The following is a 23,737-nucleotide window of genomic DNA, read 5'->3' on the forward strand; positions in this document are numbered from 1 at the left end:
TGGTGTCTCTGTGGGGGTCTTTGGCTTGGTTTGCTAACTACCACTCAGAGTCAGAGTGTAGTGTATAGTCAGTACCCCAAGGCTCGATCCTGGGCCCCACGCTCTTCTCAATTTACATCAACATAGCTCAGGCATTAGGAAGCTTTCATCCATTTATACGCAGATGATACAGTTTTCTAATCAGCTGCCCCCTCCCCGGATTGTGTGTTAAACACTAATTGCTATCTCTGAGGGTTTAGAGCTTGAGGTAGTCACCTCACACAAGTACTTGGGAGTATGGCTAGACAGTACTGTCCTTCTCTCAGCACATATCAAACTGCAGGCTAAGGTTAAATCTAGACTTGGTTTCTTCTATAGTAATCATTCCTCTTTCACCTCAGCTGCCAAACCAACCCTGATTCAGATGACCATCCTACTCATGCTAGATTACGGAGATGTAATTTAACTGTAAACTGGTAATTTCTGTATACCTGTAGCAAGACCCACTGGTTGATGCTTATTTATAAAACCCTCTTAGGCCTCACTCCCCCTTATCTGATATACCTACTGCAGCCCTCATCCTCTGCATACAACACCCATTCTGCCAGTCACATTCTGTTAAAAGGTCCCCAAAGTCTCCTCTTTTCAGTTCACTGCAGCTAGCGACTAGAACAAGCTGCAAAAAAAACTCAAATTGGACAGTTCTCTTCATTCAAAGACTCAATCATGGACACTTGCTGCATGATGCATGATGTATTGTTGTCTCTTGCCCTTTGTGCAGTTGTCTGTGCCCCATAATGTTTGTTCCATGTTTTGCGCTGCTGCCATGTTGTGTTGCTACCATGTTGTGTTTCTGCCATGCTGTGGTGTCATCTTAGGTCTCGCTCTATGTAGTGTCGTGGTGTCATCTTAGGTCTCGCTCTATGTAGTGTCGTGGTGTCATCTTAGGTCTCGCTCTATGTAGTGTCGTGGTGTCATCTTAGGTCTCGCTCTATGTAGTGTCGTGGTGTCATCTTAGGTCTCGCTCTATGTAGTGTCGTGGTGTCATCTTAGGTCTCGCTCTATGTAGTGTCGTGGTGTCATCTTAGGTCTCGCTCTATGTAGTGTCGTGGTGTCATCTTAGGTCTCGCTCTATGTAGTGTTGTGGTGTCTCTTGTGGTGATGCGTGTTTTGTCCTATATTATTATGTATTTTTTATCCCAGCCCCCATAGGAGGTCTTTTGGTAGGCAGTCATTATAAGTAAGAATTTGTTCTTAATGGGCTTGCCTAGTAACATAAATAAAATAAACCGGTACGACGTACCACCACTATTACATACCGGACAGTACCGGCTTACTTTCACCCCTCTTTCTGATACCAATGCAGAAAATGTGGGTGATATGGGACCACAAAATTGTGAATTGTTATAAAACTTAGAGTACTTAAAAAATACAAAGTACCATTCTCTGAAGTATCGTGTTACAAATTACATGGTGACTTATTCCAACGCCTTCAAATACAAATGTCACAAAAAAATTGAGGAACATTTACTCTATGCTTATGGTAAATCATATATTCATGCTCATGTTAATTCTTAATCTGAACAATAAATTAACTTTTGCTGAATAGTAAAATGCCTATGATCGGTAACTTGAGGGTAACCAGCTTTGCAGAACTACCAGAGGAACCAGGCGATAACGTGATGTAGGGAGGGTAATTGGCAGAAAGCCCAGAATATTGTGTGTTTGACTGAGAACAGGTGCTGTTTGAACACAAACAGTTTCTGCAAGAAATAGACACTCCCTATAACTGTAGAGCATGAACAAAGGTTTATGCAGTCCTACTTTAGATGTGTCTGGAGTGAGTCTCCCTTGCTGCAGCTTGTAATAAAGTAAATGAACAGCTCTTTCTGATATTTGCCACAACACTGTATATGCATACCCAAATCAACTACATTTGCCACCTGGAACAGGGTAAGCCGTTTCAAATGATTAATACCATAATACAATAAGTAACAATTTGCCCCCTGAAGTGTTAAGCATTACAATCACATATTTACAATAACAATTCTGAGACAGAGTGAGTACTACACAAAGAGAGCCCACTTTTGCTGTGGTACTGTAGAAAAAGTCAAACCTATTCTACATTAACTGAATGTAGCCAACTCATTAACCCCTTGATTCCACTTAGTGAAAAACCCCTCCAGCAGCCACAGTGACTCACTTCATTAACTATGTTTAATCTGTTGCCTCGTAGTCAGGTCAGGTCACTTTCTACGCAAATGTACGTTCTATTAATAGCTGAGGCCAAGCATAAGGGGGCATTGATACTTAACATGTTATTACAAGAAGACAAGAAGACGAGAGGGACTTGAATCAATTCTCTCAAAAGGGTCGCTGGCGTATTTTAGTGTGCATTGTCGACAGTTGCAGAATCATCTGAAAGATCTTTGCAACACATTACAGTGGTGGTTCCGGGTGAACATTGTACAACCATAGGCAATGGACCCGAGGAAACAGTTAAACGCAAAGATCCTCATTTTGACAGCGCTAAAATATGCAAACCTCTACTGTATTATTCACATCACCTACAGACATCTCTGCAATTTAAGACTGTCAAAATTACACTCAAAGGACTTCCAGATAAGGAATAAGGGACAAGTGTGTAATGTACCTTGGCCAGCGGACAGCAGCCCCAGGAGCCTTCTGGGAGTTGACAGCAGGTGGTGTCGTCCGGACACTCCGACTCGCCGTCGGGACAAATGACTGCCCTCACTCCCTCCATCATCTAAATGGAGTGACAGGCAATGCATACCAACGAGGGTTGGGTTGACACATACGTCCCATTCACACAACTAGTTAAATAACATTGTTGAAAAGGCTTAAAAAGAATCATTAAGAAATATAATCTATATTAAACAAAACAGACACTATAGTTTATAATACACAGAGATAGAGAATAATGTTGCATTCTCTTTACCAGAGGGCTGATGATGTGTTGTGCGGGGACTCTTCTGACCCACGGCAGAGAGACTGTTTTATTGAGGCACTTGGAGTGGACTAAGTCACACACTGTCCCCTCATAGCAGCAATGCAGGTGGTCGGAACAGCACTCAGCCTGGAGATGGGTTTTAAGACAGTTTGATCTTTGAAAAAGTCATGAGTTGGCAGTAAAACAGTCATTTATAGCTATGTTACAACATTCAAATGAATAGAACCCCCACAGAATTAGCAATACCATCAAAACACTGTGTTGCTGATGATGGTGTTGCTGGGCTATGGCCATAAAATTAGCTTTGTTCTTTCACACTATGGTGCTGAATAAGCATTTTCACACTACCAGTTCAAAGCAGGGTCAGCTGGACCGAGATTGTCCTGCATACCTCATTTAACCAAGCAGTCACTCAGATACAAACTTTAGACGACTGGGGACTAATCACTTACATTTGGTAATGGACAGCAGCCATATCCACCACTGGGGGTCTTGCAGCAGGTGTTGCCGTCGTTACACATCCCACCATCGGGACAAATCAGGGCTGAGGTCAGGCCTAGGAGGGCCAAACACACCACCCCTATCTGCACAGTTTTGAGAAGAGGGGTTAAGAAAACCTAAGACCATGTGCTCGCGTTGTTGACGAAGTTGGCTATTACCCCGTGCACATAAAAAGTTCTTGAAGCAAGGTACAGTTTAACTCCAAAAATGTTACATTTATTTAAATAAAAAAATACAAATGACAGGTTAAAAATCAGGCTTTGATCTAAAAGGCTAAAAACAGGGATAAGTTCAAAAAGGTAAGAGCATAAAATGTAGCAAACAAATGCTCTCCATCATCGCTGGCCCTATAACAAATAAATAAACACAATAAGAAATGTATGAGTCTTTAGGTGAGGATGTGCCATCATCCTCACACGGGTGTATATTTGACTTATTCTGCTACATAAATAGGTGGTGGTGATGAATAACGTTGTGCACATGGTGAACTATTGTTTGAGCAGTAGGCCTATATACAGTAGATGAATTTGCCCAGTCTAGGAATGCAGAAATCTGTTCATAACTCCATACATTTGCTCTGCGGTTCATGTACTTTCAAAGCAAATATTTATACATACTGCATCACACTGAAAATAAAATTGCCTATCTAGGTCTTTATATCTACATGGCACAAAACGTTCACATCTAGTTTGTTATCTGTGGATGTATTAACCTGAAATGGCCTACTTCACTCTGAGTGTTTAATAGTCACATGTACAGTTGAAGTCGGAAGTTTACATACACCTTAGCCAAATACATTTAAACTCGGTTTCACAATTCCTGACATTTAATCCAAGTAAAAATCCTCATTTTAGGTCAGTTAGGATCACCACTTTATTTTAAGAATGTGAAATGTCAGAATAATAGTAGAGAGAATGATTTGTTTCAGCTTTTATTTATTTCATCACATTCCCAGTGGGAATACACTCAATTAGTATTTGGTAGCATTGCCTTTAAATTGTTTAAACTTGGGTCAAACGTTTTGGGTAACCTTCCACAAGCTTCCCACAATAAGTTAGGTGAATTTTGGCCCATTCCTCCTGACAGAGCTAGAGTACCTGACAATATCTTGACTTTGTTGTCCTTAAGCCAAAGTTGTGGCAAAATGGAAGTATGCTTGGGGTCATTGTCCATTTGGAAGAACCATTTGCAACCAAGCGTTAACTTCCAAACTGATGTCTTGAGATGTTGCTTGAATATATTCACATAATTTTCCTTCCTCATAAAGCCATCTATTTTGTGAAGTGCACCTCTCCCTCCTGCAGCAAAGCACCCCCACAACATAATGCTGCCACCCCCGTGCTTCACGGTTGGGATGGTAATCTTTGGCTTGCAAGCCTCCCCCTTTTTCCTCCAAACATAACGATGGACATTACGGCCAAACAGTTATATTTTTGTTTCATCAGACCAGAGGACATTAATCACAAAATTACGATCTTTGTCCCCATGTGCAGTTGCAAACTGTAGTCTGGCATTTTTTATGGCGGTTTTGGAGCAGTGGCTTCTTCCTTGCTGAGCGGCCTTTCAGGTTATGTCGATATAGGACTCGTTTTACTGTGGATATAGATACTTTTGTACCCGTTTCCTCCAGCATCTTCACAAGGTCCTTTGCTGTTGTTCTGGGATTGATTTGCACTTTTCTCACCAAATTACACTCATCTCTAGGAGACAGAACCAGTCTCCTTCCTGAGCGGTATGACGGCTGCGTGGTGCCATGGTGTTTATACTTGCGTACTATTGTTTGTACAGATGAATGTGGTACCTTCAGGCGTTTGGAAATTGTTCCCAAGGATGAACCAGTCTTATGGAGGTCTCCAATTTTTTTTCTGAGGTCTTGGCTGATTTCATTTGAATTTCCCATGATGTCAAGCAAAGGCACTGAGTTTGAAGGTATGCCTTGAAATACATCCACAGGTACACCACCAATTGACTCAAATTATGTCAATTAGCCTATCAGAAGCTTCTAAAGCCTTGGCATAATTTTCTGGAATTTTCCAAGCTGTTTAAAGGCACAGTCAACTTTGTATGTAAACTTCTGACCCACTGGAATTGTGATACAGTGAATTATAAGTGAAATAATCTGTAAAAAAGTGTTGGAAAAATTACTAGGCGTCGAGCTCCTACATGCAGGACTAAGGGAAACACAATGACAACAAAACAATATAAATAACACCATATACATAACTGTGGCAATGGAGAATAAATAAATGGCTATTGGGGGGAGGCAGAGTAAAGACTTGACGGGATGGGGGATCATAGGGGAGCAACTTGACCATTGAAGGGGTGTGGGGACCTACTATCACATACCAGAAAAATTCTATAGCTTGAATGTTATCAGTGGATTTTCAGCACATTCGTCTCATTTCAAAGTAATGCAGCTAATTTAGTTAACTAGTAAGCTAGTTACAAATATTTTAATTGTCTAAATCAAACCAAAATCTATTGATCCAAAGAATCTCGTACCATTGTGTTCAGAGAATCTGAGAAGAGTAAGAGGGTAGATGAGGGAATATCGTCAGATGTGTTATTCAAGTTGGGAACTGCAATGAATAGTCTTCATATAGTCTAAAGATAGAGGCAAGAAAACAAGTTCATCATTATTCACTGATCAAAACAATGAATGACAGAGCTGACAATTGTCGCTAGCTAATTTAGCTAGCTAGCATAGCAAGTTAATAAACATAAAATAAGATGGGTTAGGCGTAACGCCAGACAAAATTAATTACATGTGTTATTTACCTTCGTTAGTGTGCGATGTAAAAGCTCAAACTAGTTAAATTATCTTTCATTCGAAGCGACGCTGGAGTATTTTGCAGTCTGGAGTGATTTCAGATTTTTTTTCTCCCAACAACGGTTATCACATGATATTCGCACCTTATGACCAATGGCCTGTTCCAGGGTCGACTTTACATCAGGCGCGCTGCACATAATGATCAGCTCTCTCAACTCTGGAGAACTGACGTCTCAGGAACATCAATAAAATAAATGATTGCTAAATATCTTTGTCAATAGTGTAGCTCAGGGTTGCCCAAACTCGGTCCTGGGCCCAAATCCCCGTCATTTGTTTGAAGAGATGACGGAGGAAAAAGAGGACAAAGGTCAGCTGCCTTCTGAGAATTCACAGGCGATCGAATAAACTCCCACTGCCTTCAATTCTTCTAGCTAACGTGCAATCATTGGAAAATAAAATTGACGACCTACGAGGAAGATGAAACCACCAACGGGATATTAAAAACTGTAATATCTTATGGAGTCGTGGTTGAACGAAGACATTATCAACATACAGCTGGCTGGTTATCCACTGTATCTGGTAAGACAAGGGGTGGCAGACTATGCATATGTAAACAACAGCTGGTGCACGATATCTAAGGAAGTCAAGGTTTTTCTCACCTGAGGTAGAGTATCTCATGATAGGTTGTAGACCACACTATCTACCTAGAGTTTTCATCTGTATTTTTCGTAGCTGTCTGCATACCACCACAGACTGATGCTGGCACTAAGACTGCACTCAATTAGCTTTATTTCACCATAAGCAAACAGGAAATGCTAATCCAGAGGCGGTGCTCCTACTGGCCGGGGGACTGCAGGGAAACATATCTGTTTGACCAAATGTCTATCAGCATGTGCTACCAGAGGGGAAAAAAACTAAAGACCACCTTTACTCCACACACAGAGATGCATACATAGCTCTCCCTCGCCCTCCATTTGGCAAATCTGACCATAATTCTATCCTCCTGATTCTTGCTTACAAACTCAAATTGAAGCAGGAAGCACCAATGACTCGGTCAATAAAAAAGTGGTCAGATGAAGCAGATGCCAAGATACCCGACCATTTCGAATCTCACCATACCTTCTCTGCTATGCAATCTGGTTTCAGAGCTGGTCATGGGTGCACCTCAGCCACGCTCAAGGTCCTAAACGATATCTTAACCGCCATCGATAAGAAACATTACTGTGCAGCCGTATTCATTGATCTGGCCAAGGCTTTCGACTCTGTCAATCACCATATCCTCATCGGCAGACTCGACAGCCTTGGTTTCTCAAATGATTGCCTCGCCTGGTTCACCAACTACTTCTCTGATAGAGTTCAGTGTGTCAAATCGGAGGGTCTGCTGTCCGGACCTCTGGCAGTCTCTATGGGGGTGCCACAGGGTTCAATTCTTGGACCGACTCTCTTCTCTGTATACATCAATGAGGTCGCTCTTGCTGCTGGTGAGTCCCTGATCCACCTCTACGCAGACGACACCATTCTGTATACTTCCGGCCCTTCTCTGGACACTGTGTTAACAACCCTCCAGGCAAGCTTCAATGCCATACAACTCTCCTTCCGTGGCCTCCAATTGCTCTTAAATACAAGTAAAACTAAATGCATGCTCTTCAACCGAGCGCTACCTGCACCTACCCGCCTGTCCAACATCACTACTCTGGACGGCTCTGACTTAGAATACGTGGACAACTACAAATACTTAGGTGTCTGGTTAGATTGTAAACTCTCCTTCCAGACCCATATCAAACATCTCCAATCCAAAGTTAAATCTAGAATTGGCTTCCTATTTCGCAACAAAGCATCCTTCACTCATGCTGCCAAACATACCCTTGTAAAACTGACCATCCTACCAATCCTCGACTTTGGCGATGTCATTTACAAAATAGCCTCCAATACCCTACTCAACAAATTGGATGCAGTCTATCACAGTGCAATCCGTTTTATCACCAAAGCCCCATATACTACCCACCATTGCGACCTGTACGCTCTCGTTGGCTGGCCCTCGCTTCATACTCGTCGCCAAACCCACTGGCTCCATGTCATCTACAAGACCCTGCTAGGTAAAGTCCCCCCTTATCTCAGCTCGCTGGTCACCATAGCATCTCCCACCTGTAGCACACGCTCCAGCAGGTATATCTCTCTAGTCACCCCCAAAACCAATTCTTTCTTTGGCCGCCTCTCCTTCCAGTTCTCTGCTGCCAATGACTGGAACGAACTACAAAATCTCTGAAACTGGAAACACTTATCTCCCTCACTAGCTTTAAGCACCAACTGTCAGAGCAGCTCACAGATTACTGCACCTGTACATAGCCCACCTATAATTTAGCCCAAACAACTACCTCTTTCCCAACTGTATTTCATTTTAATTTATTTATTTATTTTGCTCCTTTGCACCCCATTATTTTTTTATTTCTACTTTGCACATTCTTCCATTGCAAAACTACCATTCCAGTATTTTACTTGCTATATTGTATTTACTTTGCCATCTTGGCCTTTTTTGCCTTTACCTCCCTTCTCACCTCATTTGCTCACATTGTATATAGACTTGTTTATACTGCATTATTGACTGTATGTTTGTTTTTACTCCATGTGTAACTCTGTGTCGTTTTATCTGTCGAACTGCTTTGCTTTATCTTGGCCAGGTCGCAATTGTAAATGAGAACTTGTTCTCAACTTGCCTACCTGGTTAAATAAAGGTAAAATAAATCAAATAAAAATACAGGACTGTTTTGCTAGCACAGACTGGAATATGTTCCGGGATTCTTCCTATGGCATTGAGGAGTACACCATTGGCTTCATCAATAAGTGGATCGAGGACATCGTCCCCACAGGGATTGTACGTACACACCCCACCCAACCAGAAGCCATGGATTACAGGCAACGTCCGCACTGAGCTAAAGGCTAGAGCTGCCACTTTCAAGGAGCGGGACTCTAACCCGGATGCTTATAAGAAATCCCGCTATGCCCTCCGAAGAACCATCAAACAGGAAAAGTGTCAATACAGGACTAAGATCGAATCGCACTACACTGGCTCCAACGCTCGTCGGATGTGGCAGGGCTTGTAAACCATTAGACTATAAAGAGAAACACAGCCGAGAGCTGCCCAGTGACACGAGCCTACCAGATGAGCTAAACTACTTCTATGCTCGTTTCGAGGCAAAAAAAACACTGAAACATGCATCAGCTGTTCCAGATCACTGTGTGATCACGCTCTCCGCAGCCGATGTGAGTAAGACCTTTAAACAGGTCAGAATTCACAAGGCCGCAGGGCCAGACATTACCAGGACGCACTGACCATTTGGCAAGTGTCTTCACTGACATTTTCAACCTCTCCCTGTCCGAGTCTATAATACCAACATGTTTTAAGCAGGCCACCATAGTCCCTGTGCCCAAGAACACAAAGGTAACCTGCCTAAATAACTACCGATCCGTAGCACTCACGTCTGTAGCCATGAAGTGCTTTGAAAGGCTGGACATGGCTGATATCAACACCATTATCCCAGAAACCTTAGACCCACTTCAATCTGCATACCGCCCTAACAGATCCACAGATGATCCAATCTCTATTGCACTCCACACTGCTCTTTCCCACCTGGACAAAATAAACACCTATGTGAGAATGCTGTTCATTGACTACAGCTGAGCGTTCAACACCACAGTGCCCTCAAAGCTCATCACAAAGCAAAGGACCCTGGGACTAAACACCTCCTCTGCAACTGGATCCTGGACCTCCTGACAGGCTGCCCCCAGGTGGTAAGGGTAGGTAACAACACATCTGCACGCTGATCCTCAACACAGGGGCCCCTTAGGGGTGCATGCTCAGTCTCTTCCTGTACTTCCTGTTCACTCATGACTGCATGGCCAGGCATGACTCCAACACCATCATTAAGTTTGCTGATGACACAACAGTTGTTGGCCTGATCACCGACAATGACAAGACAGCCTATAGGGAGGAAGTCAGAGACCTGCCGCCGTGTGGTGCCAGGACAACAACATCTCCCTCAACGTTATTAAGACAAAGAAGATGATTGGAATACAGGAAAAGGAGGCCCAGGCACACCCCCATTCTCATCAATGGGGCTGTAGTGGAGCAGGTTGAGAGCTTCAAGTTTCTTGATGTCCACATCACCAACAAACTAACATAGTCCAAGCACACCAAGACAGTTGTGAAGAGGGCACGACAAAACCTATTCCTCCTCAGGAGATTGAAAAGATTTGACATGGGTCCTCAGATCCTCAAAAGGTTCTACATAAGACTCCTGAACATCTACCTTTGACCTTTTTCACCTGCTCCACGTCGGAGACCAGCCTGCCCAGTGCCAGGCCGCACTCGTCACCCCGGGTTACCACGGCGCTTCCCAGTTTGACCACAATCCTCTTGGCCTGGCGCAGCTCCTCACAATGAGCAAAGGAGTTACCGTTGGCACGTGCCAGGGACACAGAAAGAATACAAGTTACTACTCTGCCTTATGGTGGTGCCAATCTGAAGCACTGGTCGAGCATACATTTTATAAAGTGCTTATGCCCCCCCCCTTTACACCGCTGCTAATTCTACCTACATGTACATATTACCTCAATTACCTCGACCAGGGTACCCCTGTATATAGTCACGCTATTGTTATTTTACTGTTGCTCTTTAACTACTTGTTACTTTGATTTCTTTTTTTTCTTTTTTAAACTGCATTGTTGGTTAGTGGCTTGTAAGTAAGATTTTCACTGTAAGGTCTACTACACCTGTTGTATTCGGCTCATGTGACTAATACAATTTGATTGGATTCAAATAATCAAAGCTCGATGATGAGTTGATTCATTGAAACAGCTGTGTTGTGCTAGGGTAAAAAAATTATAACGTGTGAGATGTGAGGGGGTGGTGGTTCAAATGAAGATAACCTGGAACGCGCCCAGTCTTTGCGTACAGCTGATTTCTGACCAATCACTGCGCTAGGTGTATGGCACTGTAACTTCCGTTTACGCCAAGCTATTCGTTCCCAATGCCTCCCCCCCAAATGTTATTGCTTCCCTCTCACCGGCCCGAAAGAGAAGAGAGCACCTGTAATTTCCATCAACTAAATCACTGCGCGCGTACTGTAACGTGTGAGTGTGTTGTGGCGGTTGAAGTTTAGCAAGAATTTGCAACGAATTCTGGTGGTGAGTGAGTGAATGCACACATAGCCACCTGACCTGTATAGTAAGTAACGTTAGCTAGCTAGCTAACGGTAACGTTAGCTGCTTATGCTGGAACAGCCATGTGGTGGTGCCGGAGCCTCTGCTGCCTGAGCATGATACAGATCAGTCTGTCTACTCAGTGATACGTTGTTGACAATGACAGCTTTGAGTGGGTGATATGTTTTGTTTGAACTATCATCTGTCATTCTTGAGAAGACACCGACATGTGTTGCTCTGCCTTTTTTCCCCAATAAGGGGCACATAATAAGTGATCCTGCAAGGAGCAGGGATGGTTTCATCAGTAACATAAAAGCACATGAAAGGGAGGAGTTTCTGTGATTTAGACCGGATTCAGCTCTCCTATTGGTTGAGGGCAGGCCTTGTTTATACTGTATGGAATGTGGAATAGAAAGGTTGGAGAGTAGTCCTTTTTTTAAACGAGATGGGCTTGATAGACGTGGCTGCATAACAGACAAACAGGACTTGGAGATTAAGCAAGTATTTCTGTGAGTTTTTCTGTTCTTTATCCAAATGCAAAAAATACTGACCGTATGCCGTTTAATATGTATGTATGTATATATGTGTAAAACTATATAACCTTTTATTTAATTATGCAAGTCAGTTAAGAACAATTTCTTATTTACAATGACGGCCTACAAAAAATGTAATCCTTTTGTGACTTTTAAATGTTGAACTGTGATTTGAATTCTTCAAGTGCAACATTTTTACAAAAATGAACTTGGAACATTGAAGATTTGATAGTGATTAAATTATTATCTCTCCTCTCTAGCTGTTGGAAGTGCGGGTCAGTTGACCATGCTGCTACAGAGGCTGTCTCTGTGTGCTGGGCTCCCCTTGGGCCCTAGGACTCGAAGCACCATCATCTGCCCTCGTCTTGCTAAACCACTGACACAAGGCAAGTGGGACTGGCAAACATGCATACATTCACATACCCACACACATGCATGCATACAATGCAGTAGGCTACACCAGTCATTGAGGAGCGGTATAGATATCTATGTAGGATACATTTAGAAAATAGTAGGCTATTATTCCAGTGATTTTCAATAGTTTCTGTAGCTTGAGATTTTAGTAATGGCACGATAACTGCATAGCATATCTAAGCCTTAATATGGGACCACAAGCCAGTGATGTATTTGTTTGGTTTCTTCCCTCAAGCAAGAAGGATAGCCTAGTTCCCTAAATGTATCAAGTCCTAATCGTTTAATGCTATCATCATGCATACCTGTGCATACTTGTTTATCCTCCGGGTGCAGGATAAACCAGATTGATTGCATCAAGATAATGGAGGCCTATCCCTTTCTGTCCATCCTCTCTCTTTGTTTCTGTTACCCCAGACTTTCACACTCACTCACGCACGCGGTTGACTGCACTTTAGTTGAGAGATGTGTGCAGTCAGCGATGGCTTTGCCGGTTGCCGTGCTGATGTGGCAGTTTGCACCCTGCGTTTTTCATCTCCGTGGATACCAGGGAATTTAGGAGGGGGGTGAGGGGGTCCTGGCTGCTCTGTTTGTCTAACTCTTTATATAATCAATGATGGAACAAAACCGAACCCAGCTCACACCCACTTACCACATGATCATACTGGTAGGAGATGTACTGATGTGTGTGTGCGCTAATGCTGGTTAGGCACAGTGTTTATGAACATTGCCTCAAGTTAAACAAGGGAGGCCATAAGCATACATTTTATAAAGTGCTCGACCAGTGCTTCAGATTGGCACCACCATAAGGCAGGTTAGTAACTTGTATTCTTTCAGTGTCCCTGGCGCGTGCCAACGGTAACTCCTTTGCTCATCGTGGGGAGCTGCGCCAGGCCAAGAGGATTGTGGTCAAACTGGGAAGCGCCGTGGTTACCCGGGGTGACGAGTGCGGCCTGGCGCTGGGCAGGCTGGCCTCCGTCGTGGAGCAGGTGAGGAAGGTCAAAGGTAAAAAGGATGATGGGAGAACAGGACCTTCACTCAAGACATGGCTTAAAGCTTGTATTTTAACAGCTGTCTGCTTACTGTAGTTTATTCGTTGTTGCAAGGCTACTTGAGAGGCTTTAAATGCGAGTCACTGAGATAGTTTGTGTTTGGTTGCAGGTGGCCATGCTACAGAACCAGGGCAGAGAGATGATGATCGTCACCAGCGGGGCGGTGGCCTTCGGCAAGCAGAGACTGAGGCACGAGATCCTGCTGTCCCAGAGTGTCAGACAGGCCCTGCACTCTGGACAGAACCAGCTCAAAGACATGGTGAGACCAGGGCCCATTATCCACAAAGCCTCTGAATAGGAGTGCTGATCTAGGATCAGTTTTTGCCTTTTCGATCATAATGAATAAGCTTATATGGAAAGATTAGCACTCCTTTCTGAGACTCTGTGGATACGGGCCCAAGTCTTATACAAACTGCTCCAAAATATGGTGAAATCAACTTTATTATAAAACAAATCTATTCATATCATTCCTTTCTCTCTCTCAATCTATCTGTCGGTTTCAGTCAGCACCTGTTCTGGAGGCACGGGCCTGTGCGGCAGCCGGACAGAGTGGCCTGATGGCCTTGTATGAGGCCATGTTCACCCAGTACAGCACATGCACTGCACAGGTATGCACACTTTCTCTATGTATTTGAATTCACACTGTTACCCAGGACAATTACCTCTCAATAAAGTTGTATTGAATCGAAAAACAGGATTTGCTCTGATTTAATCCCAGGTACTGGTCACAAACTTGGACTTCCACGACGACCAGAAGCGGCAGAACCTAAACAGCACATTACAGGAGCTGCTCCGCATGAACATTGTGCCAATCATCAACACCAACGACGCCGTGGTGCCCCCGCCTGAGCCCAACAGCGACCTCCAGGGGGTAAACGTGGGTACAGAGCACAGGGGTGGTCCGGAGAGGGCAGGACAGGGGCGAGGGGTGTGTATAGCGGTGTAGTGTTAGCAGCTAGCATACTACCATACGGCTGGTACTCTTCACCGGCTCTTCACCGGCTCGCTCGCTGCTACTCCCCCCCCCCCCCCCCCCAAAAGGATGTGCGTGCAGGGAGGGCTGGGGAGATGGGAGAAGGTAATTTCCTTCTATATGTTAGCCGACTGGACCTAAAAGCGTGGCTGTCTGGTCTCACACCTGGAGGTAGACGCATGCTTCTTTTCTCCTTCCACAAGCTTAAGCGGAAACGAGCAAGTTCTTCCGGTGTAGAAAAACACACTAGTACTAAACAACTAAAGATTTTAGTGCCAGTAGCTTTGCTAACCCACACAGTAGGAAAGCCAATATCAACGATAGCCAATCTAGTAGTTCTTCACTTTATAATAAAATGCTTGGATTTCAATCGCACCTTTTCTTTTACGCTGACCTCAATTTTGACTGACAACACGCTATTACTTTACCCCGATCTTTTTCGATGTCTTTCTGTGGGACTTAGTCGGTGTGTTTTCCTCCACGTTAGGTCATCAGTATAAAGGACAATGACAGTCTGGCTGCACGCCTGGCTGTGGAGATGAAGGCAGACCTGCTCATCGCTCTCTCTGACGTAGAAGGTAGATTGCTAACACAGCTACACATTAACACCCATTAGGTAACGTGCCATATGCCTGCGCTCTGGCTCAAAACAATACACGGTAATTAAGGAGCATTACTGTAAGAGGGGGAACTACAGAGGGGTATACTGCAAAGTAGGATCAAGGAGTTAGCCAGCTAACTTGCCTAAGTATTATGAAATATATATATTTTTTTTTAAAGATACAGTAAGCTTGAAATGGGCATGGTCTTACTGACTCAACTAAAAACACGTATCCAAGTTTAGCTTTCTTAATGAACCAGAAATCAGTAGTTATTTCTGGTTGTTTATCCTACTTCGTGGGTATACCCCTCAGGTCCTTTTGGTTGTGTTCATTAGACACTGAATGGAAGAAAACAGACTTAAACTGGCCGTGACTACCTGAACTTGTACAATAGGAAACACTCATTTTTGTTTTCTGTCAGAACTTTTTTTAAATGTCTTCCATTAAGTACCCTAATAAACATGACCCTGGTTGTATTTGGAAATCACTGATGGATTGGGCAGGGAGGTAATCTTTGTGCATGTTAGGCTAGCACCACAGGAAACAATCATGTAACCATAGTTACCTCCTATCTCTTGTAGGACTGTACGACAGCCCTCCTGGATCGGATGACGCCAAACTCATTGACATCTTCTACCCTGGCGACCAGCAGTCGATCACCTATGGGACAAAATCCAGGGTGGGTTTAGGAGGCATGGAGGCAAAGGTAATTACAAAGACACGCGTAGATTAGAATAGAAAACTGTGTCGTTCAATACATGTAAGAGTTGAGGACTACATGTAAGAGTTGAGGACTACATGTAAGAGTTGAGGACTACATGTAAGAGTTGAGGACTACATGTAAGAGTTGAGGACTTACATGTAAGAGTTGAGGACTTACATGTAAGAGTTGAGGACTTACATGTAAGAGTTGAGGACTTACATGTAAGAGTTGAGGACTTACATGTAAGAGTTGAGGACTTACATGTAAGAGTTGAGGACTTACATGTAAGAGTTGAGGACTTACATGTAAGAGTTGAGGACTTACATGTAAGAGTTGAGGACTTACATGTAAGAGTTGAGGACTTACATGTAAGAGTTGAGGACTTACATGTAAGAGTTGAGGACTACACATCTGTAATCAGGTTTTAAGAAAGTCTTTGTAATTAGTTGCAGACTTTGGAACTCTGTGTGTCAGAGTGATATTTGGCATCAACCCGCAGTGCAAGTCTTTCCATTTGGGGCTAAATCCTTACTCGAGAAACAAGTGGGGAATTCAAATAGCCTATGTGTATCCCACCTCTACCCTCAGGTAAAGGCTGCCCTGTGGGCCTTACAGGGGGGCACGTCAGTAGTCATCGCCAACGGCACCCACCCCAAGGTGACGGGCCACGTGATCACTGACATCGTGGAGGGCAAGAAAGTGGGCACCTTCTTCTCCGAGGTCAAACCTGCCGGTGAGTTCTTCCTGGGGTCATCTCTTTGGGACGGACACCGACGATGAAGGTTATTAGAGTGATGATGATGATGACAATAATGAGCATAATGGTGATAATCATGATGATTGTAGTTCTTATGAAGACGATTAGGATTATGATCACGCATGCTCATGTCCAATAGTCCCTTTTGCTGTTTTGTATCTGTTGTCATCTCATCTGCGGTAATGTGTCCATCTCCAGGCCCCACCGTGGAGCAGCAGACTGAGATGGCCCGGGATTCCGGCAGAACCCTGGCAGCCCTGCACCCGGACCAGGTCAGACACTCATACACAGTTATATAGTATACGTGATCCCAGGTGTGTCTGTGGTTAGTTTAATCTTTAATGAATCGTTCCCACCCCAGAGAGGCGCGATCATCTGTCACCTGGCAGACCTGCTGGTTGAGAAGAAGCAGGAGATCCTTGCTGCCAACAAGACGGACATGGACCTAGCAGCCAATGCGGGTAACTATTCCTGTCACGTCCGTCTTCTCTCTGATTGAATCAATGGTGTTTGTCAAAACAGGTCCTACTCGTCAGGGTGTTTTACTTACCAACATCCCGTTGTGTGACTGTGATAGGATGTTGATCATTTGAGGGTGCTGTTGCATTTGAAGGTGTATAAGAGCATCACTTGAGTAGTTGAAGGGATAGTCTGGGGTTTTCAACTACATTTAATTTCTATGTGTTCTCCATCCTCCTATCAGGTCAGTTGTCGTCAGCCCTGCTCAATCGTCTGAGCCTGTCCCCGGCCAAGCTAAATAGCCTGGCTATAGGGCTGAGACAGATAGCCGTGGCCTCTCAGGACAGCGTGGGCAGAGTCCTGCGCAGGACAAGAGTAGCCCACAACTTAGAGCTGGAGCAGATCACTGTGCCCATAGGAGTACTGCTGGTCATCTTCGAGGCCCGCCCCGACTGCTTGCCGCAGGTAATGTGTTTGTGTGTGCGTTTGGGCTCGTCTATGTGTGTGAGAGTTGTGCTTGTGCATCGTGGACCATCTTTTGGTAACATGGGGTGGTGTTCGTGCTGGTGGTAATGCAATTATGTGGGTAAAAGGCTATTGTTCTCATTTGTGTGTAGGTATCAGCTCTAGCCATAGCCAGCGGTAATGCTCTGCTGGCAAAGGGGGGTAAGGAAGCAGCCAACACCAACCGCGTCTTACATGAGCTGACCCAGGAAGCACTGGACATCCACGGGGTCAAAGAGGCTGTACAGCTGGTAATCATAGCTGGAAAAAACATCCCATTTAAGAAAAACGGCATGGAAGATATTTAAATACAATTATTTATACTGAAATCATAGTATTCGAAATCGTAGAACACTAGGTATGAGTGAATTCTGTGTTACTCTGCCAGTAGTAAATATAGTCAGACACCATCCAAGAGAATCCTTTCATTCCTCCTTTCCTAAGGTGAGTGCTGTCCTGTACGTACTCAGCGGAGAATTGAATACAACGTAGCAGTGTATTCCCCCTATAGAAAAAAGAAATCCCAGAATGCAGTAGGGTTTATTTTGCGTGCTCCAGGTGAGTACCCGTGAGGAGGTGGAGGACCTGTGTAGACTAGATAAGATGATAGACCTGATCATCCCGCGAGGCTCGTCTGAGCTGGTCAGGAACATCCAGAGAGCAGCCAAGAGCATCCCAGTGCTGGGCCACAGTGAGGGCATCTGCCACATCTACGTCGACTCGGAGGCCGCCATCGACAAGGTCATCAAGATCGGTCAGTGGGAAAATACGCGCAGACACACACATTTTAATTTACTACCAATGAAGGAGTGATTGATTGATGTTTTCTCTCTCCAGTCAGAGACTCTAAATGTGACTACCCTGCTGCCTGCAATGCCATGGAAACGCTGTTGGTGCACAGGGATATCCTCAGGACCACTCTGTTTGACCAGATCATAGACATGCTCCGCACCGAACGGGTAAGACCACACACACTCAAATACGCAGGTACAGACACATTGACATAAACAAGTGATATTATCCTCCTCTTCATCTCCTCTTAACTACAGGTTCAAATCACTTGGCTAAATAAGATACAGTAAGGACCGACTGGCTGCTTGTTTGATGGAATGGTTGGTTACGTTTGACTACAACTTCAAATCAAATATTTATTTTCTTTCACTGAGGTTGGATTGAGGTGGATGGGTTTAAACATGTTGATTAAGTGCGTTTTTCATGTCTCATTGTTGACGGTTTATGCTTCTAAAACCCAATTCACAAAAATGAACATTAAACAATTTTACAATCCAATTGATGATAATCATAACAAAAAGACTTCCAAGTATCACTAAAACTTTTGTTGTGATTCGCTATGACAGATCTATCTATGGCAATCTATGGAAACTTTGGTAATTTATATTCTTAACTTTAAAAATAAAAAAATAATCTATTCATATAAAATATTCATTTTTTTCTTGATCTGTAAAACTGTGTTCATATTGCCTAAGAGTCCCTCTAGCAAGATAGATCATATGGTTAAAGAGAAAATAGCCTGATTATTGAAAAAATAATCTCATCAACATTGACAGCATTTGCAGTTATTTCTGCAACTCTTCCAACTACTGACTTTTCACAACTGCCAACGGTTTGGCGTCTAAACATTTACAACAGACATATGGACATCGTAAAATAAATTAAAGCATGTTCAAATATAAAGGATATTCCATTCTGAAACCCTCATATTAAACACCAATGGTATTCAGTTGATGGGTTACATTTAGGATCATGTTTTACAGCTTTGTCATTCTATTTTTTTTATTTAAAGTCATCTTATTTTATTATCTTTGTCATGTTGTGAAAATTGTGTCTAGTTTACTGGTAAACTTAAAAGTTACCGGTAATATACCCTCCCTTTCCAACCCTAGATGCAAGCAAACTCCCCGATTTGATTGATTAATTGACAGATCGCCGTATGTAATGATGACCCCCTTCCCCATGTGACCCCTTTAGGTGAAGATCCATGCTGGCCCCAGGTTTGCCTCCTACCTGACCTTTAGCCCATCTGAGGTCAAGTCTCTGAGGACAGAATACGGGGATCTGGAGTGCTGCATCGAGGTGGTGGACAGCATGCAGGAGGCTATAGACCATATCCACAGATATGGCAGCTCCCACACCGACGTCATTGTGACTGAAAACGGTAGCTATGACTGTCTGACTATATAATAGTTGTGAGAAGTTTCTCTCTCTTTTGTCTTCACTTTGATTCACCCAGGTTAGTCTGGGTGAGAGAGACCAAATCTCTCTTTCAGGAGAGACCTGTCTGTCTCTCTTTTCCACCCTTGTCCCTTTCTTCCTCTCTTTCTCTAATAAGTAATGACAGCATTTTTTGGCTTCGTGTAAAACCTCCCCATGAGACTACTTTGAAGAGGACAGAACTGATTTGAATGTAAAATAGGTCTTGCTAAGGGATCTTTGTTATTAATTTATATGTAGTTATATGATTGATATTCTTCTTGAATGTTTCTTGTATGTTATTTTCCCCTCAAGTTTTATAATACATTTTGATGGAGTACTTTACTGACAATCTCTAAGATGGGTTGAATTATAGATAGAAGTTTAGTTGGTTCCGTGCAGAGGACAGAGCATTTTCTGTCTTTGTTCTACCATCTAGTGGCCACAGATTGTATAATATGTTGATCTAAATTGAATGATCCATTGTGTGCATTAGAGGAAATATAGCTGAGAGATGATGACAGTGACAATGATGGTAGCTGTGATAATGATTCTTACAGAGGACACAGCAGAGCAGTTCCTGCAGCAGCTGGATAGTGCTTGTGTGTTTTGGAATGCCAGTTCACGTTTCGCAGATGGCTACCGCTTCGGACTGGGTATGCATCGTTTTTATTTTAATTATTTTATCACTGACTTCCTGTTCAACTATCTCACTCACTCCCTGTCTCACTCCCTCTAGGTGCTGAGGTGGGCATCAGTACAGCTCGTATCCATGCCCGGGGCCCCGTGGGCCTTGAGGGTCTCCTCACCACCAAGTGGGTTCTGAGAGGAGACGGTCACACCGCAGCAGACTTTTCTGAACACGGCACCTTGAAGTACCTCCACGAGAACCTGCCAGTCACACAGCCACAGCCAAGACAGATGACTGCCCAGCGTGAGGACTGACCGAGGACCTCTGAATAAGAGACACGCTCAACCATTTCCCCGAGAGCAAAGCTATCCCCTGGTACCAAAAAAACACTCCCATTGTCTTATTCATTCAGTCTAGATCAGAGTTTACATCGATTTTTAATTCTAACTCGGCTCTCAAAAGTTTAATTGCGGTGCTTACCTCACTCAGTATTCCAGTCACTGCTTGTTCATGGGCCCTTCCTGTGACCAAGCAGTGAATACACTCATTATTGGTAGCATTGACCCTGTTGGACTGTAGATGGTCTCACATCCTTGGTTCAGGCCTTAATTGGTCTAGAAGATATTATACGCAATAGGGATGAGTTAGTTGCGTATACGCTCTCCAGGACGCACACCTAATGGGAATTGTTGCTTAAGCTAGTTTACATCAGCGTTATTATTACTATCAAAAGGTTTCCCACTTGGTTTTAGTTCCTTTTGATTGGTCTGTCGTGCTGTACATTTATGAATGGCTGCTCAATCAGGTCAGACCCTTACCCAGAAAGTATTGATTTGGTCTCACACCAGAGACTAACGTGTACATTTACTCTAATTAGAAGTGATACAAGTGCATAAGCAAACCAGTTTTTATGCTAGGTTTAAGGCTAAACCTAATTTGGGAAAGGTACTGATGTGTAATTTTATATAGTGCTTGATGTATAGGTCTCCATGGCCAAACATTGTATGAATTGCTGTTAACATTACTACTGCAATCCTTATTTATATGTGGTTAAATGACTAGTGATGAACCACTGGATAAACAATATTTAAGTCTTAAATGTATTTCGTCATAAAAATATGAGATTGATGAATAAGAAATTGACCCGATCTGATTCGTAAGCCTTCAAGTTAGATTTTATATATAAGACTTTATGTTCTTCTTTTGAATGCAAATGATTTATTCTCCTGCTTTTGCTTTTTTTTCATGCTGTCTATTAATGTGGAATTTACAGTGCCCAGAGCCTCTGTCAAACACAAGAGCAGTAATTGACAAGCTGCTTCCCATCTCATCCAAGGGACTATTGCCTTAAGATACAGTGCCGCTGTAACATTCCAGCCTATGAGCTTTTATATCTGATGTCAAGTAACGCACTCTACAGATCAGTTCAGGTTTTTTGTCATTCATAGACCGTATTGTAGAATAAAAGTTTTTGTTGAATATGAATTGGATTGATTTTGTATGGGGTTTTACATGCATACCACCACTCTTTCTACTTCCACAAATAACAAATTAGCACCAAAGAAGTCATACTGATCTGAAAACAAACGTCTAAAAAGACTTTTTAATGGTTCTCATCTGGGAATAGGATTTTGCTGTAAGTGGGGCATGGAAGATTGAAGACAATACTATAGAGGTTTAATTATCCAGCTATCAGGAAAGAAAGCGGGAAAGAACTGAGACTAATAATGGAATCACAGAGTATATTCTTCTGTGGTTTTTCTACTCGCAGATAAAGAATTCATCCTCCAAAATGCACTACTTACCCTTCAATCAGCCTCCCATCACAAATACAAAGGGTTCATAGATGAAGAATAGACAGGGTCTACTCAGATCTCACTCTTTTTTTGTACTCTTTCTTTGGAAGGAGCTTGATATTTGTAATGCGAAGAATGACTTGCAGAGGTAGAGAGTCTGATACATGGATGTTGAGGAATATTTAGCTGGTCTAGAATGGCCAATTGAGGGATCATGCAGCTTTAGGCCTATTAGATGAGAGATCATGTAGCTTTTGGCCAAGTAGGTTCCTATACGTTTTTTTTATTTCATTACCATAAAGAGGTAAACATACTGGAACACATACAGCACATAATGTACATGGCTGATACTAGATTGAGATCACTGCATCATGACCTCCAGCATGAACTTCCATTTACGACAGACGTCAAGCACCCTGTGAATCTCCTGTCATCTTTTCTCTGGCGTTTCTCCGTTTAGGCAGAGCCAAATCCCATGTTGCACCCTGTTGACACACTGACGACCGTGGGGATTGGAGTCCACATATATCAGAGGACGCAGGGCAAATGACTGGACTTTTACTGCAAAGTCGACAGTCCTTTAATTGAACATTACTCAAGGCCAAAACTCATATTTCTTATTTTGCTTGATCTTAAGAGACTCTCAAAAGTGTTCCCTGCTGAGCTTCACATTTTTTTGAATCAATAATTAACGGTCAAAGTTATTTATTCATGTGTATCTTTGCCAATTATGGGCGTCTAATTAACAATTTCAATAATTGATATTTATTTCTGAAAGGGTTTCGTATCTTTGGCTGATGAAAAATGCATGAGCAGGGATGCAAACGTGGTTTTGTTTTTTTGGTTCTGAGAGGGCTTGATGCTCGGGGCTAGTACCAGGACACTTTGACTCTTCCTCTTTGAGTTGACGCTATCTCTGTGATGTGGGTCTAATACGGGCTTCTTTCATGGACCCCAAGCGCCTGCTCTGTACCATGTGATCTCATAAAAACTCCTACAAGCCTATCCTCATATAGCCTTTTTTTTGTTCTTTAATAACCGGCTTCAAAGAATAATATCAGTTTCCATGATCATTTTGCTTTGTGTATGGGGGGGGGGGAGAAAGATCTCATATCAGTCTGCAGAAACTGGTTGAGTTGGACCTTTTCCATGGCTCCATGGCTAATGTTTGAAACTCCAAATAATTACCGTTAACAAAAGTATGCATAAAAGTGTGTTCCTGTAACCTCTTTTGATAATGAGGGTAGTTAAGAAGGATCGGACCCTTTTTTAAATTTTTGCCTAAATCTAACTGCCTGTAGCTCAGGACCTGAAGCAAGGATATGCATATTCTTGATACCATTTGAAAGGAAACACTTTGAAGTTTGTGGAAATGTGAAATTAATGTAGGGGAATATAACACATTAGATCTGGTAAAAGATCATACAAACAAAAAACATGCGTTTTCTATATATTTGTTCCGTCATCTTTGAAATGCAAGAGAAAGGCCATACACTGAGATAGGATCTTAGGTGTAAAATACAGTGCCTTGCGAAAGTATTCGGCCCCCTTGAACTTTGCGACCTTTTGCCACATTTCAGGCTTCAAACATAAAGATATAAAACTGTATTTTTTTGTGAAGAATCAACAACAAGTGGGACACAATCATGAAGTGGAACGACATTTATTGGATATTTCAAACTTTT

The 23,737-nt window shown here is 43.0% G+C and overlaps 2 protein-coding genes and 1 non-coding gene across 8 annotated transcripts in view; 2 read left to right on the forward strand and 1 right to left on the reverse strand.

Annotated features, from left to right (window-relative positions):
• Positions 1-6,484, reverse strand: part of LOC109869963 (progranulin) — a 33,846-nt gene extending 27,362 nt beyond the window's left edge. Inside the window, exons 1-5 of one of the 2 annotated variants that reach the window (XM_031804886.1) lie at positions 6,230-6,484; positions 5,954-6,055; positions 3,403-3,534; positions 2,939-3,076; positions 2,633-2,746 (exon numbers count right to left, since the gene is read on the reverse strand). In XM_031804886.1, the coding sequence (XP_031660746.1) occupies positions 2,633-2,746; positions 2,939-3,076; positions 3,403-3,534; positions 5,954-5,956 (387 nt within the window). In that variant the 5' untranslated portion in view covers positions 5,957-6,055; positions 6,230-6,484. The remainder of the gene's footprint in view (positions 1-2,632; positions 2,747-2,938; positions 3,077-3,402; positions 3,535-5,953; positions 6,056-6,229) is intronic. The other variant, XM_031804887.1, reaches the window with a different exon arrangement.
• Positions 6,485-11,222: 4,738 nt separating this feature from the next.
• LOC109869967 (delta-1-pyrroline-5-carboxylate synthase) lies at positions 11,223-21,741 on the forward strand. Of its 5 annotated transcripts, XR_004205446.1 has the most exons (19): positions 11,223-11,405; positions 12,214-12,339; positions 13,202-13,353; positions 13,526-13,675; positions 13,920-14,024; positions 14,135-14,293; positions 14,877-14,967; positions 15,573-15,697; positions 16,283-16,427; positions 16,650-16,723; positions 16,813-16,912; positions 17,155-17,375; positions 17,528-17,665; positions 17,973-18,168; positions 18,252-18,373; positions 18,464-18,526; positions 19,404-19,590; positions 20,186-20,281; positions 20,365-21,741. XR_004205446.1 is itself a non-coding variant. In XM_031804889.1 (18 exons), exons 2-18 carry the CDS (start codon positions 12,240-12,242, stop codon positions 20,568-20,570), a joined length of 2,367 nt encoding a protein of 788 aa, XP_031660749.1. In that variant the 5' UTR covers positions 11,228-11,405; positions 12,214-12,239; the 3' UTR covers positions 20,571-21,741. The 5 variants fall into 5 exon arrangements, 4 of the variants coding, with proteins under 4 accessions (XP_031660749.1, XP_031660750.1, XP_031660748.1 ...); XM_031804889.1 differs by lacking the exon at positions 18,464-18,526 and having other exon boundaries at positions 11,228-11,405; XM_031804890.1 differs by lacking the exon at positions 18,464-18,526 and having other exon boundaries at positions 11,229-11,405; positions 14,135-14,287.
• Positions 17,773-17,903, forward strand: LOC116357533 (small nucleolar RNA SNORA15). The gene has a single exon (XR_004205554.1). It is a non-coding gene; the product is annotated as a small nucleolar RNA SNORA15 (small nucleolar RNA).
• Positions 21,742-23,737: the final 1,996 nt, after the last annotated feature.

Source organism: Oncorhynchus kisutch, linkage group LG25, assembly GCF_002021735.2.
Source record: "Oncorhynchus kisutch isolate 150728-3 linkage group LG25, Okis_V2, whole genome shotgun sequence".
NCBI lineage: Eukaryota > Metazoa > Chordata > Actinopteri > Salmoniformes > Salmonidae > Oncorhynchus > Oncorhynchus kisutch.